Source organism: Aspergillus foveolatus (assembly GCF_047715535.1).
Source record: "Aspergillus foveolatus strain CBS 279.81 unplaced genomic scaffold BDW70scaffold_24, whole genome shotgun sequence".
NCBI classification, from domain to species: domain Eukaryota; kingdom Fungi; phylum Ascomycota; class Eurotiomycetes; order Eurotiales; family Aspergillaceae; genus Aspergillus; species Aspergillus foveolatus.
The window spans coordinates 183,886-198,011 of NW_027396088.1; the positions used below are offsets into that span (position 1 = coordinate 183,886).

At 49.9% G+C, this 14,126-nt stretch overlaps 3 protein-coding genes across 3 annotated transcripts; 1 reads left to right on the plus strand and 2 right to left on the minus strand.

The window, feature by feature from the left end:
• The first annotated feature begins 1,076 nt into the window (after nt 1-1,076).
• BDW70DRAFT_52470 (putative RNA annealing protein Yra1) lies at nt 1,077-2,060 on the plus strand. The gene is made up of 4 exons (XM_073744192.1): nt 1,077-1,395; nt 1,448-1,518; nt 1,568-1,835; nt 1,886-2,060. The coding sequence occupies exons 1-4, from the start codon at nt 1,270-1,272 to the stop codon at nt 1,886-1,888; spliced, it is 468 nt and encodes a 155-aa protein (XP_073595959.1). The 5' UTR covers nt 1,077-1,269; the 3' UTR covers nt 1,889-2,060.
• Nucleotides 2,061-6,229: 4,169 nt separating this feature from the next.
• On the minus strand, nt 6,230-6,748 carry BDW70DRAFT_136365 (uncharacterized protein). Its single transcript, XM_073736844.1, has one exon. It carries the CDS (start codon nt 6,593-6,595, stop codon nt 6,338-6,340), a length of 258 nt encoding a protein of 85 aa, XP_073595960.1. The 5' UTR covers nt 6,596-6,748; the 3' UTR covers nt 6,230-6,337.
• On the minus strand, nt 6,749-8,049 carry BDW70DRAFT_136366 (uncharacterized protein). Its single transcript, XM_073736845.1, has one exon. The coding sequence runs from the start codon at nt 7,764-7,766 to the stop codon at nt 7,116-7,118; it is 651 nt and encodes a 216-aa protein (XP_073595961.1). The 5' UTR covers nt 7,767-8,049; the 3' UTR covers nt 6,749-7,115.
• Nucleotides 8,050-14,126: the final 6,077 nt, after the last annotated feature.

Sequence of the window (14,126 nt, forward strand, 5' to 3'; positions counted from 1 at the left end):
ACAACTCACGTTTTCCTTTGAACGCACCTTCTATCAACCATGTCTACCAAGCTTGATAAGTCTTTGGATGAGATTCTTGTCAACCGCCAGCCGCGCAATCGCCGCCGTGCTGCGCGCCGCAAGGCTGCAAACACTGCCGCTCCAGTTGGAGGAGTGCAGAAGACCACAAAGGGTGCCAAGCCTGCTGGAAAGGCCGTTCAAAATGGACACCCTGCCCCAACTGAGAGCAAGATCATGGTCAGCGGCTTGGTAAGATTTCTTTTCGATCTCTCATGCAACAATGATTAACACTTTGCCAGCCTGCCGATGTGAATGAGGCCAATATCAAGGTATGTTGATTGAGAGGCCTTCGCCTTGGGTTTCTATCGCCTTGTCTTTTCCTCGAAGCCTCCGGGTCGCAGCGGCTCCCATTCGCCTTTCGACCCTGCCATATCGCTCGTATATTGGGGCGAGTTGCTTCGTTTCGCGCAGGCAGTTACTCCTTCCTGGATGATCGCTTTGTATCGCCGTCCTTATGGCATTGCGAGTGATAGAAGTCGAGTTTGCCTCTGTCTTGCAAACGCGTATCTTGCATCAGAATCTACCAAAATTCTGCTAGATTTCGCTGCAGACTGCGCCTTGGTGCGAGTTGAAATACACCACCACACACAGCCCGCTTTTCGTGCAAGCGTAATTCATGTCTCGAGTCTTGGGCGTCAGCGAGTGCATCAGCATACAAGCAGTGAACCAGGAAGTCAGTGCACTTTCCTGGAAGCCACGTTTCTTGGTCCATCGATGACTAGTTTGGTTGTACGGGATCGCGTGCGCTTCACATTCGTCCTTTTGGGAATGAGAGTTTTTATGTCGTTGAAGCCTCTCCCTTGCTACGGTAGATGGGCATAAGACGTTTAGTCAGCGGGATGGTTGCATTGGTTTCGCACATCGTGTCTATCTGTAATGGGAAAACTTGGGTGGGCCCAAGAGCGGTTACTACATCGGTTTGGGTATCACAATTCGAGTGAAACACCCTGCGTCATTTTGAGTTTGGGGCGATATAAATGAGTCTTTACTGACTTGTGGTCTTCTTGCGCGGTCACTCACTTGCTTCATGACTAACCATCGCTGTGCGCTCGCTGATGCTCTTTGCTGTCGACTTGGAGCCGTTTGTTATTTGGGACCGCCGCGGCACCGTTGACGCGTTTTCGTTACTCTTTGAGCCGACGTACTAATTTTCTTCGCTTGTTCCAATAGGAATACTTCTCAAAATCCGCAGGTCCGGTCAAGCGAGTCATGCTTACCTACAACCAAAACGGTACCAGCCGTGGTATCGCCTCAATTGTCTTCAGAGAACCTGACACAGCCGCGAAGGCCGCCAAGGAGCTAAACGGTCTCCTTGTTGATGGTCGGCCTATGAAGGTTAGATTATCTCGCCATTACTATGTTTTCCGTGTGCTAACATCTATTAAAGATTGAGGTTGTTGTCGACGCATCTCACGCCCCTACAGTTCCTGCGCCCAAGCCGCTTAGCGATCGTGTAGCGTAAGTCCGCCGTTCTCTATATAATTGATAAGCAGCTAATATCTTCTAGTCAGAGCAAGCCGCAGCCCAAGCCGGCAACCAATGCTAAGAACGCCAACGCCGCTCGCAGTGGACGTGGGGGTCGCGGTCGCGGTCGTGGTGGTAAGGCACGCGGCAACCGTCCTAAGCCCAAGACAGCCGAAGAATTGGATGCCGAAATGGTCGACTACTTCAACGCTTCCAATGAGAACGGCGCCTCTGCCGAAGTCAACGCCGCAGCTGGCAGCGCCCCTCAGCAGCCCGCCGCCGGTGAAGATTTAGGCATGGCCGAAATTTCGGTGAGTAATTTAAGCCATCGGTTTAGGGTTGGGGCTAATTGGTTATCTAGTAAACTGCCCTATGTCTGAGACCGGTCGATTGATTCGCCATTTCATCTCTTCGCTTAGTTGCACACGCTCGAGAACCTACTTTCGGATTCTTCTTTCTTAATATGAACACTTTCCCCTTATGTTCTCTATTATCTCTCCTGTTAACTCTATCTTGCATTTGTATTTTCCTCGCTTACTACTTCAATTATCCGTGGATGGTTGGGCGACTGCATGTATGTTACGGTATAAGCCTTGAATTTTCCGTGAAATAACTGTCCAACAAATAATAACGATCTCAACCGTAAACAGTCACTTTACAACCACCATTCCCATCTTAAAAGCAACCGTCAAGAGCTGGTCTTTCGACGTCACTTGCCGAGACCCCCGTTGCTCAAGTTGTGGCACAATTTGTGCACTCTTTTGTTTCTCTACAGCGGTCTCAATGGTTGTTCTTCATTCTTCATCTGAGTCAAGAAAGTTCGCTTCTACGGGCTTGCTAGGTAATAACAAAGAATCCGTCGGCAGCGTGGTGGCATCTCCGAGGTACAGAGATCGTTTCACTTATACTGCAACACCAGCTGTCGTTTACCATGGTGCGCCTGCAGAATCCATCTCTGTATTCAGTTTTGTCTCGGTATTCACTTATTTATGAGAAGTAAGCGCAGATTGGCCCGGCTTGTTAATTAAACATATAGTGAAGAACGGAAGTGAAGAAAATCATACTGGAAGACATGTATGGTGGTAATACTAGCTTATTTTGATGCGCAGCTTCATCACCTGCAGTATAGAGTTGACATTGCACGCGGTCAAAACACTTCGTCTGCGCAGCCTTGCGAGTTAACGCGAATTTCAAATATTGCGTTGGGTTGGGTGTAAATGGTGTCTTGAAAGACTTGGGTGACTTCCACATTGCGCCGTGAGTTCCACAGCTTTGTCCTGGCGGTTTTTGCCTTTCGTTACTGGACTGGATATTGTCTGTTGGTTTGCTGACAACTCTGTAGAGCTCGAAGGGCATCAGTTACTTATAGGGATGTTGTGGGCCGCTGTCTGTTCCATCCTCACCTTCACCTACACGTTCTCGCATCCAAACCAGAATTCTCATCACAAGTCCAAGTCGAGGGCACAAGGGAGAAATAACAATACGGGCACGCCAAAGACAAAGACCACCACACGCGCAAAGACACAGAGCAATTCTGGCGCAATGGCAAAGCTGAAGTAGAGGACGAGGGTGACGAAGATGAACCAGCCGCGCAAGACGCCAAAGCACAATTCACACATGCGGTTATGCTTGTCATTCCTTCGTCTTACACCTCGACTTTTTTTTGCCCTCCTGGGTCGTCCTCCTGCCTTAGAGGTGAGCAGAAAGCATGGTTTAGAAGAGACTGCGTAGTCAGAGTATGATGATAGCTGCTCGACGCAGCAGATCTCGATTCCAGGTCGTAGTCGCGGGACACTTTGACAATGATAAGGGACTTTTTTATAGCTGTGCAGAGCGGTGATATTTCAGTAGGCATTCTTGTGGTGTTAATGTAAGTCAGCATGTTGGGAGTGCGTGGTGCTGAGCTGAAATGGAGATGTGAAGGGAAGGAACAATGGAGAACAACTACGGAGAAGAGGATGCTAGATTGATCAAGCCAATTGAAGGTGAACGCTGTTTACTTTGACAGTCCTTCCCTAGGCTATACTGGCTCACTTTAATTCTTGAGTGATGGTACGGGACTGCTGGGCTTCAAGAACGAAGCAGCTGGTGGTTATATTTAGGTCAGGACTGAACTATTCAGCATTTACTGCACAGGCTGCAAGTGAAGAAAGGGGAAAGTGCATAAAGAAGCTAGCCATCATTGTCGTAAGGCTTGTCTCGCATCCGCTTTGCTTCTATGCTATGCCATGTCATCACTGTCGAATGAATAATTGGGCTGACTTATCTCGAGTGCATTGCATGCTTGTATGGATATATCGAGATCGAGTACATTAACGTACGGCCTTTTGCATAATTCTCTTGAAGACTGTATGCCGACGAGTAAAAGTACCCTTCAATTTTGAGACAGGTTACTGTGAGACCGACTTACTCGAGTTCAAGACAGTAGATGCCCATAAAGACATGTGCCAGTAAGTGCCTAAGTCCAGGCAGGTTCAGCCCGGCTATGCGTCAGCGGCATCTCGTATTTCCAAGTATCAATAATCGCCTTCAAGAGTCCGTCTCATCAGGCCTTGGATATACATGATCGCCAAGAGTGCAGAGATGCATCTACTCGGCGTTAAGGGATCGGATCGGGTCGGAGGAAGCAGGTTGTCCAGTCTCGTCGAATGGAATTGTTGCCAGTCTATGTTATAGGGACGGGGTTCGCAACACTGCCCGCGGTACGCTCGACGCTATCATGCAAGACATCGGACTAGCAGTTTCTTTCCAATTGGATGACTTAGAATCGCTTCTAAGGAAAATTCTCTGTAATATATTGCGCTCGCGCGGCCTATGTCTGGGAGATCACGGGTTTTGATATACCCATATGTCCGACTATTAGGGCCATGTTTGCGCCACAGTCGGTCGTCGTTGTGTCATCTGGAAGCAGAGATCTGGTCTAGGGAAGTATCAACTAGATATCTGCTTCATTGTCACAGCCTTTGGAGCGGCCCCTTGTAGACGGGTGGCTTACCCGTCATGTATACACAGATAATGTCTGACGTCCAATTGGTGCTAAGCCTAAGCCACTCTGTGCAGCAGTCACTACCAGTGGCCATCATTCACCTCAAACCTTTGCTCCCGGAATACCTCGACGACCACGGCCGCCAATCCACAAGTACAGCTCTGCAGTCACCTCACCTGCTCCCCTTCCTTGCGGAGCCTTCAGGATCAAAAGTATAACTAGGGCAGGAGGACTCGTGCCAATAACAGTTACAGTGATATGGTGGCATGGTAGGGCATAATGCATAGCCTCGAGTGTTGATCTGTCATGTCATTGGGACAGAGCCTGGGCCGACTCAAGGCACATTCATATATCAGACCATTGATACACTCGTTTACGCGCGCTGCATGGGAGTACGCAATCACTTAACTCAGGAAAGCGAGCCGCAACAATTCAGTATCTAGAAGGAGGGGAAGGAAGGGGCATTGGGCCAGCTCTAGATCCTGCTCGCGGCCCATCGCTTTTGCCCCTGCAGCAAGGTCAGCAGAGGGGGCATGGTTTTCAGATACACGATACGGAAGATACTATGGTGAATATTAAGTTCACATTGGGAAGAAGCAACCAGCTGGGCCATCGCCCACGCCATTCGGATGAAGATTCCTCGAGTCTCACAACGACAATCACAAAGCGCAATTCTTCGAAACATCAAGGAAGGAAGTGTAACCGACCCGGACAATCTACTGGATAGTCCATCCACTTTTACTCTCAGGTTGAGGAAGGCATGATTGTCGTCTTGGTATTTATCAAGAAGCGGACGCAGTTTGGGAAATGGCGATTGCTGCCCGTCTCTGCTAGAATAATAGTGCTCTAACTCGTCCCTCGAAGTGAAGATAGATATAAGCGCTAAGAGCGAAGGCTGAGAGGCAACGACGTGCAGTACGCACGCAGTACTTTTGTCTTCTGTACTTTCTTCTTTGTTTGTGGGCCATGTTGGCTGAAGATTGGGTAGGCGCGATTATCATTGAGAAGAGAAAGAGTCGATGACTCGAAAGACTAGTACTTTCTCAAAAAGAGGATTCGAAATGGGAAAGAAAAGGGGTGTTGGTGTGATACCAATCAATATCCATAACCGCTCCCTGTTGTTATCCTACCGCCCCGCGGTATCTCTTTCCATCACAACTCTCTTTGCGGAGACAGTGCGGAGGCGAATTCAATCCAGTCCATCTAGTGGATCTGAATGAAGCTGAAATGAAAGCACAGACACTTGGCTCTAACTATGTAGATCCTGATCCTTGCCCGCCTGGTCTTGCTTTGCCTTGAATTAGGTATGTATGTATCATCATCAAAGGGCGAGCCCCTGGTCTGGCCCTTTGGCCCCTTTACAAGGGTCAAGGGGCGAGCAAGAGACAACAAACAAATGTTGGGCTTCAGGGCCAGAGCAATGGCGTTAAACTCCAGTTCGTACTGCATAGCCCTCTCATACTAGGTAGTAGGGATACAGACTGACGAGACTGACGATTCTGATTTAGATCGTGGCGTCCCTGGGACTACCAAATCAGACCCTTAGACAAACAAGGCGACCAGTAACAATACGGGTGGAGCACAAGTGATGTTCAAAGCCTCTAATGATATTATTGCCTTACTAGACTACTACTGCTGCTACTAATACCAACACTCCTAATTTTACTACTACTAATACTCCTAATACTACTCATACTACTGATAAGAATAAGCAGCCAGTGTAAGACGTACCAACTCGTATCCGAGTAAAGTTCATGAATGCTACCTAATGCTATGCTACCTAAGAATGAAACAGAAACAAGACCAAGGGTATGACGCTGGGCTATGCTAATAATAACGACGATCAAGAAAATGCTGGAAGTGACGAACGGGAGCTGCTGTGGCACGCTCGGGTATGATAGGAAGAGAAGACAGTACACGACGGGGTATCAACAGGACATGACATACAAAAAAAAAAAATGATCGCTCGGTCGCATCGCTAATAACAGCAAGGAACAAACCAGAATTATGTATCATAAAGCAGACGATGGTAAAAGTTTCCCGAAATGGAAAAGATATCAGAAGAAGAGAAGAGAAAAGCGGCATCAATCGGTGTGAGTCATACTCCGGAGTTGACAGCACAGACAGTTGAGACGAGAGAAGAGAGTCAACAAGAAGAAAAGGTGTGATAAGATCGGGTGAGAGTGAGATCTGGTCTCGGTATTAAAGAAGAGGGAGAAGCGGTGAGGAGAAGAGAGATGATAGGCTGGCGGGCTGCAGAAAGGCCGTCACCTGGCCTGGCCTGAGGTTGGGGTCGAGCAGTGCTGGATTTTCTGCAGACGCGCCGACTGCGACGGAGAAATTAGGTAAGCCGCCGTCCGCCCACTTTTGGGCACCAAACAAGAGCTCTGGATGGGGGAATTCCCGTCCGCTGTTCGCGTTTCGCCGACGCACGTGCTAGCGTCTGTCATGCTGAAGGCTCGGCTGAGGCTGCTTGCTGACGCTGATGTCGATGGCTGACCGAGTCCGTACAAGGATGTAGTTCTCGAAATCGGTCGAAATCGGGAGGTTTCATTTTCGAATCTAAGGAAGCCCTACGCCTGCGCGGGACTGACCCCGGTCGTGTTTACGACCGGTAGACGACCTTGGAAGACGAGGTCGTCCGTCGCTTCTTTTCAGCAACGACCGGCTTGCGCTTCTTGGTGCGCTTGCTGGTCTCCTTCTCTGTCGCCGCGAGCTGGGCAACCCGGATCGCCTGCTGCGCCTTCGCATGGGCCTGCACCTGCGCGAGGAACCGAGCACGCTGGGCCTCTTCTTCGGCCAGGACGCGGAGCATCTGGATCTGCTGCTCGGTCGTGAGACTGGTGCCGCCCATGCGCGGGTCCATAGCGGCGGATTCCTCGTCGATGCTGCTGGCTGGTTCTGGGGTCATCGGGCCATCAGGGAAGAGATCCTCGTCGGACAGGTAAGCGGACGCTGTCGATTCCCCGGAGTCGCAGCTGATCAGAGATGGGCGGTTTGGCCATGACGGGAAAGCGCAGGCGTTGTTGGTGGAGTTTGAAGAGAAGCTGCATTTCTGGGGAGTAATGTCGAGCAGGTCATCGTTGGGTGAAGGCGGCGGTGGTGGTGGGATGTTATTGCTGAGGCTGCCCACGGGCAAGTATGAACTGCTGAAGCTCAGGTCGAAGTAGGCGTGGGTGTTGCTGGGGCTGGCTTCGCTGAGGGAAGAGCGGACGCTGGATGAGTCCCTGCTCCAGGGCTGGAATGGATAGACCATTTTGCTGTGTGTGTTTGTATGCGTCGTGTAGGAGTGGAGAGACGATTATATTGTTGTACGGATGAGGTGGGAGAGTGGATGTTCAGAGGCCAGAGTAGTAAAGGCTCAATCCTGAAATGTTGTGTTGGATGGTGTGTGGTAGGTGAAGAAGGCCAGAACAGGGCCGGGCAGAGGGCGTGAAAGGATCATATATGGAGCCTGGAAGTGATGGTGAAAGAAACTTGGAAGGGCCAGATCGATCGGGGTTCTGGACTCCCTTGCATCTCCCAGCAGATAAGGCGCCGCGGGGGTCCTTTTTTATTTATTTTTTTTTATTTGTTCCAGATTCGGTTTTTGAAATTCAAAAATTCGGAGGCCCACAATAATGAGGCGTCCACTGGCGAGTCTCACGCAACTGCGAGTCAAGGCGATCAGGCGCGGATGGCGCTCCGGCAGCTGTACGAGGGATGCAGTTGAACCATTTGTCAGTAATACTGTTTGACTGATCTATCCAGCAGATGCCAGATGATAGAGAAAGGTGATAGATGCCTGACGGGTTGGCACTCAACAGAAAAAAAAGTACGAGAGTCAAAGTCCAGCAGGAAAACACGCCCCCTTTGGCGCTGATCTGGCTTTTTCACTGTTTACGCCTTCTTCCTTTCATCCTTCTTTGTGTCGGATTCTTTCCTCCGTATGCTGAGTCGGTCCGCGGGCCGGGGAAGATCGGATGGAATTTGGGGGCGTGGGGATTTCCTGTTTGGGAATTTTCGATTTATCGATTTATTTATTCTCGTGGATTTAGCCGCGATTATATTATTTTCCGGAACAATTCTTCCCCAGACGAGACGAGTATCTACCGGCTGACTCTTACTCCAGCTCTTACTCCGTACTGTATTCATCCTACTCCAGATTCTTCAGTCGTCTCCGTAGAGCACGGAGTATCGTGGTGCAATTTCCGGCCTGTCCAGTCTGACGTCCATTGTAGCTACTGAATACGTCTCTCGTAGGAGTATCTAATAAGCGGTCTGTTTGTACTTTGTCAGTGCTGGACTCGTCACGCATTCTCACCGCTCCTCTCGTCACCCTCAAATTCTCCCGGGCCCCGGCCATTTGAAGCACTTCTGTTACTTACCCGGCGGATGTGCGACCAGCCAGGGCTAGGATTCTGTAGTCGTTGTTGCAGTCGCAGCTGCAGCTGCATGAATTATCAGTTTGATAAGGGTTCAGGCCTTCATGGTGGTTGTAGCGGTCAGCATTGCCAGCGACCGCGTCAACTGCAAACACGGTCGCAAACAATATGACTGGTGAGTTGGGTGAGTTGGAGCGAGCGCAAAGACTCGGTGTATTCTCGCAGAAACTCCTCCCGTACACTTGGCCGCTGGAATCACGGATACCAGGCGCGGTACTCCGTCCAGACGGGGAGATCGTACTTCTACAGAGCAAAAGCAATTATCCGATCAGCGGTCGTTTGTGATCAGAGTCTTCAATATGATCTCCGCGAGGCCTCAAATCCGCGGTATGCGCGGGGTTCCGGCGAATATCCGCTAAGGAGAATTTTCCTGGATTTATTTTGTAGGGAGCAGGATCTCTACAAAGCATTATACTCTGAGTAAGTACGGTTCGTTGATATCGGTTCGATCGTACTCTATACTATGTGCTTCGGAAACTGCTCCGGTATAATATATCTACTATGGGGATAGCCCGAACCTGAACCACGGGTCCAACGCGGTCGAACCCTTGTCGCTCGCTCGTTCTCCATCGCCAACTGCCGCAGTTCACCCGGCGCAACTCCGACGCTCTCCGACTCCTAAAGCCCCCGTCCGGTTGCAACCCTTACCCAGCCCAGACGACTAGAAGGAAGAACGAGCTTCTAGCTCCAGCATCGTCGTCGCACTATCACTCGAAGCCCCTGATAGAACAAGAATCTCCACTAATCCTTCAAGAATTCGCAATTCAAAGAGTCCCAACGGCCGCGTCGTCGTCTCCATTCCGGGATTTTCCCCGAACCCCCATCTAATTAGTCTACGGCCGTTCGAGTCGAGGCCCTGCCCTGATTTACGGAGAAGTGATGAAACTATGAGGGGTGATGGATCGTGATTACGGGAAAACTCCGCCCGTCTCATTTTCGGCCCTCGGCGGATTGCTGCGCGACGAGTTCCGGCTGGATGGATGGCTTTGTTTTCTAGCCGAGGTGGTTGCGCTTGGCTGCGACATGGACTATTATTGAGTGCCTTGTGCTGCTTGACGGTCGCGTCACTTGAAATTGAGCGACAATATGAAGCTGAGGATCGAAATGCGACTTTAGCGAGGCATGTGAAGCAACTTGAGGATTTTTTCTGAGGCGATAATGCGACTCTGGCTGCTTCACTGCTCCAACTGCTTCAGATGCTTCAGCTGTATTCTACTGGCCAAAGTACGAAGCCTCGGTCTTGCTCTCACCCCTGCTTTTCCTTCCGCTGCATGTACGGCTATCTCTCTCGATGCACCAGGCCCGATTTGTCTCGCGAGTCCCAGGTGCCTGGAACCTATCCGCCTGAAAGGCGTACTCTGCTCAAAATACCAAAAGACATGTCGGCCAAGGTGGACTTTGATTTTCAGAGCTAACCGCGGCACATGTCAAGCGCTTCCGACAGAGCAAAAGACGATACTCCCGATTAGGCATCTAGCTTCAACACCCGCGGCCCAGCAGCGGCCCGTACCCGTCAGACAAAGAAAGACAGGTCACAACAGCATCGTATAGTCAATGAGCAGTCCAACGGGACCACGGATAGGCTCCGGGTTTATGGGACGGCATCCGCGCCACTCGCGGGAGTCCCAAAACTGCTTGATCCCCTCTCCCATTGCTTTTTCTGCTCCTCATCCACTGTAAGGCCAGAGAGCAAAACAAGACGGCCGACTAAGATCGTACCGCTGCGTCGGGCTCGTAACTCCCCACTTGGCAACCCCTTTCCACGGAAAATCTTGCGATAATATAGCAACAATATGGATATTCATGCCCAAGTGCCCAGGGGCAGCTCTGTGATGTGGGTAAGCGAAGCCCAAGCTATGAAAAACCGCCCCGTTGACTCCATACAAGCTGCTAGCAACAGTATCTGCTGCCAGAGACATAGGTACCTGGCTAGCCACACCCCCCCTCCACAGACCAGCCTCAGCTCATGAAAATCCACCAATGATAGTCTGTTTGTTACCTCCGCATTTCACGGGTAAGCCCGCGGAACAAGCGGAAAAGAACTGAAACGAGTTAGTCTACCCAAGTGTTGGGCTGGGTGGATCCTGCGTTCTGCCCCTTTTTTGGCTCCGGTGTCCCGGTAACTGATGCAAAGTCGATCTATCCAATTTCTTAACCACAGACTGTGATATGAGTCTGTTATTGTGGATGGTCTACGAGTACAGATAGTTCCACTTTTCTTCATTGATGCTCTGATCTACTTGACGCATGACCTGAGAATTCACCTAAAGCGGAAATTGTTGTGAGGTTGGGCTTGAACTGTGGAGATGAACTTGAGACGACTCGTCACTCAAACGAGACCAGACGCGGAAGGGGGTTCCCGTGCCGTACCAAGATCAGGTGCAGACAAGGGCTGCTGCAGAAGGTAAGTTTGTACTCCGTAGTAGACTCCCAAGGTACAATTTACAAAGTACTCCATATTTTTCGAGTTATGCATAGGACATTCTTCAGCATACTACAACCTTGACAGCGTCGCCTTTCTAAACCTTGGTCTTGTCAGCTCGCCCCGTGATCCATCGTCAATGGTTGCCACCCCGAACTTAACCTTCCCCATCCATAAATGTCCAGTAGATTTACCATACCTACGTTAACTCCGCACTCCGTGAAAACCCATCCCTATCCAGAACCCTTACTCGCACTGACCGCATCGGTATCCTGCATATAAGCCGGAGTATCTTCATATAAAGTTGAGAGGACAATTATGCAAGCGCAATGCGGTGCACTGCGCGCTACGGCAATCCAGCAATGAGAGCTCGTCCTTGGTCTCTCTCTGGCTGGCCGTACATTCCAATGACGATTCGATTCCAGCCAAAGTTCATGCATGCACGCTTTGACTCTATCGATCGGATGCATTTCATTGGCACACCTGCATGCCAAAGCAGATCATATCATTTCCCATCAGCCTTCCAGGACAGGGCCACGGGCCACCTCTCCAAGTCTCGATTCGATAACCTTCAGCATCGCATGGTTGAATCGGGAGTTGGAGAGGTGCTGGGAAAAGTCCGGCAGAAGTACTTTCTACCTATCATATCTCTTTTAGCTCGGATGATGATGGTTAATTGCTGCATGTGCTAAGGTCTCGTGTAGTACGATAACATGGCTAAGGTACTCCATGACCCTGCTATCACCCAAGTATGAAGCTGTGCGCTCTGTTAACCTCTGGACAGACTTCGATACCAGCAAAACTATCCTAGCAAATGTAGGGTATGTGCAATGCGCGGTCCTGGAGAAAGAGTCCGCCTGCATCCCCAGACGCGGGGAACAGATTAACCTTCCCGAACCAAGTTTAATCAAGGGGCTGACCCTTGCAAGGCTCGAGCAGCAAATCGACTCTTGAAGATTAACCTCGCCGCGCAAGCACAAACCCTGAAAACTAACCAGATTCTTGATTCTTCACCTTCCTGCGGTGCTAGTGCTGAGCTGTACTGAGTTTGGACCCCATCCGGGCCATCCCCATACTTCCAGCGCCGGGCAGGCGGGCTTTCTTCCCCGCCGGGATCTCAACGCAAGGGACAGGTAGATTATACAAATCATCTGCTACGCTGCACTACGGTAGCTGACGGTGATACTGGTCGCGGACGCGGTAGCTGGACCCCATAAAGCTTGAATGAAACTTCCGGAGTCAGGTTTACTTTACGGTTTGGTTATTGTGGCTGGTCATGTGACCCAATACTGACTTGAGAGGATACAATTAACCGGCTCTGCTATGAAGACTGAATTTGACGGAAAATTGATAGTAAACCTTCCGAGTCCCTGGTTTACACCCAAGCTGTTCAGGATTGACAAATACACATACGGTGTGGCGAATCCAGCGGAATGGATGGATCGATGTCCTGGTCTCTAATCTTGGTGGCACAGTGCTGTTCTTGCTATTTTCTGCAGATTACAGCTTTCATGCGGGAACGACGCCACTGACGAGTCCATCAGCTCTGTGGCGTCCATTGACTGGGAGTATATGTAGAACTTCGTACATCTACACAGAGAAAAAGGTCGGTGCTGCCGTACGGATGTGACTCCTCACCGCGGAAGCGCCTCCCCGATCCCATACTGGGTTTCTGCAAGGGAAGATGGATCCAAGCGAAGCTCAGAGTTAGGGAGGACCCCAGAATCCAGGGTCTGGCCAGAATGGCCAGATTCAGTATTGAGGGGTGCAGTCCTAACGGGGATCCAAATCCAGATGGCAGGCGCGGATAACTTCCTCAGTATTGGCAACCCGTCGTTTCTCGCCGAAACCAGAGTTGAGCTTTGGGCTGAGTTAGCTGGAGCGACCATTACCCGAAGCAAGACTCGTGAGCCGAGCTGAAGATGAGACGGCGTTTGACTCGTGTCGAGACTCGAGTTTTCGGCATAAGTTCCTCCGCGTATCCAATGTATGGTAATATATGCTCCTGACTCTGGGGACCCCGGACGGGAGTTCTCGGGGTAACTCGGAAATGAAAAGAGTAATGGATTCCGCCCCCAGTTAGGAATATATTGCCACTGTTTCCTGTATCCACACCGCCACAGTACTAGATCACAATCTAATTTATATATTTTATACAGCGGTAAATCAGTATTCTGACTGTTCGGAAGAGGATTTGCCGCCACCGGCTATGTACCCAGCATGATCGGCAGTGCATCCGCCCTGGGATAAAGCCCGGTGTCCCTCGGCAGCTATCTTGGAGCATGGGATGGCTAAAGTTACTAGACTGAGAGAATCCTAAATATCGGAGCCGGAGTAATCTGGCACATGTTTTCGGTCACAATCATCAGTCATAATCACACTCTTGTGGTCTTTGGCTCTGATGTTGACTTCATATGCTTTGGTCGGGTTGGCAGTGTCATGCTCCATCGAGGCTTACATGTGAAGTCGTACGCCGTAATCCGTAACTGACCGACGATACAGTATTATACAGAGTAATAATTAATAGCCAAGGACGCCAGGGCCGCAGTATACAGAGTACAGTCCTGAGGAAGAATCTTATTCAGCGCGGCAATCAGCGGATGTGTCATGCTAAAATAAATATAGGTAATTGTAGAGTAAAAAAAAAAAAAAAAAAAAAAAAAAAAAAAAAAAAAAAAAAAAAAAAAAAAAAAAAAAAAAAAAAAAAAAAAAAAAATTAAAAAACCAAGTAATACTACATCTTATAGGTGCAATTTACTGGGTGCAGTGA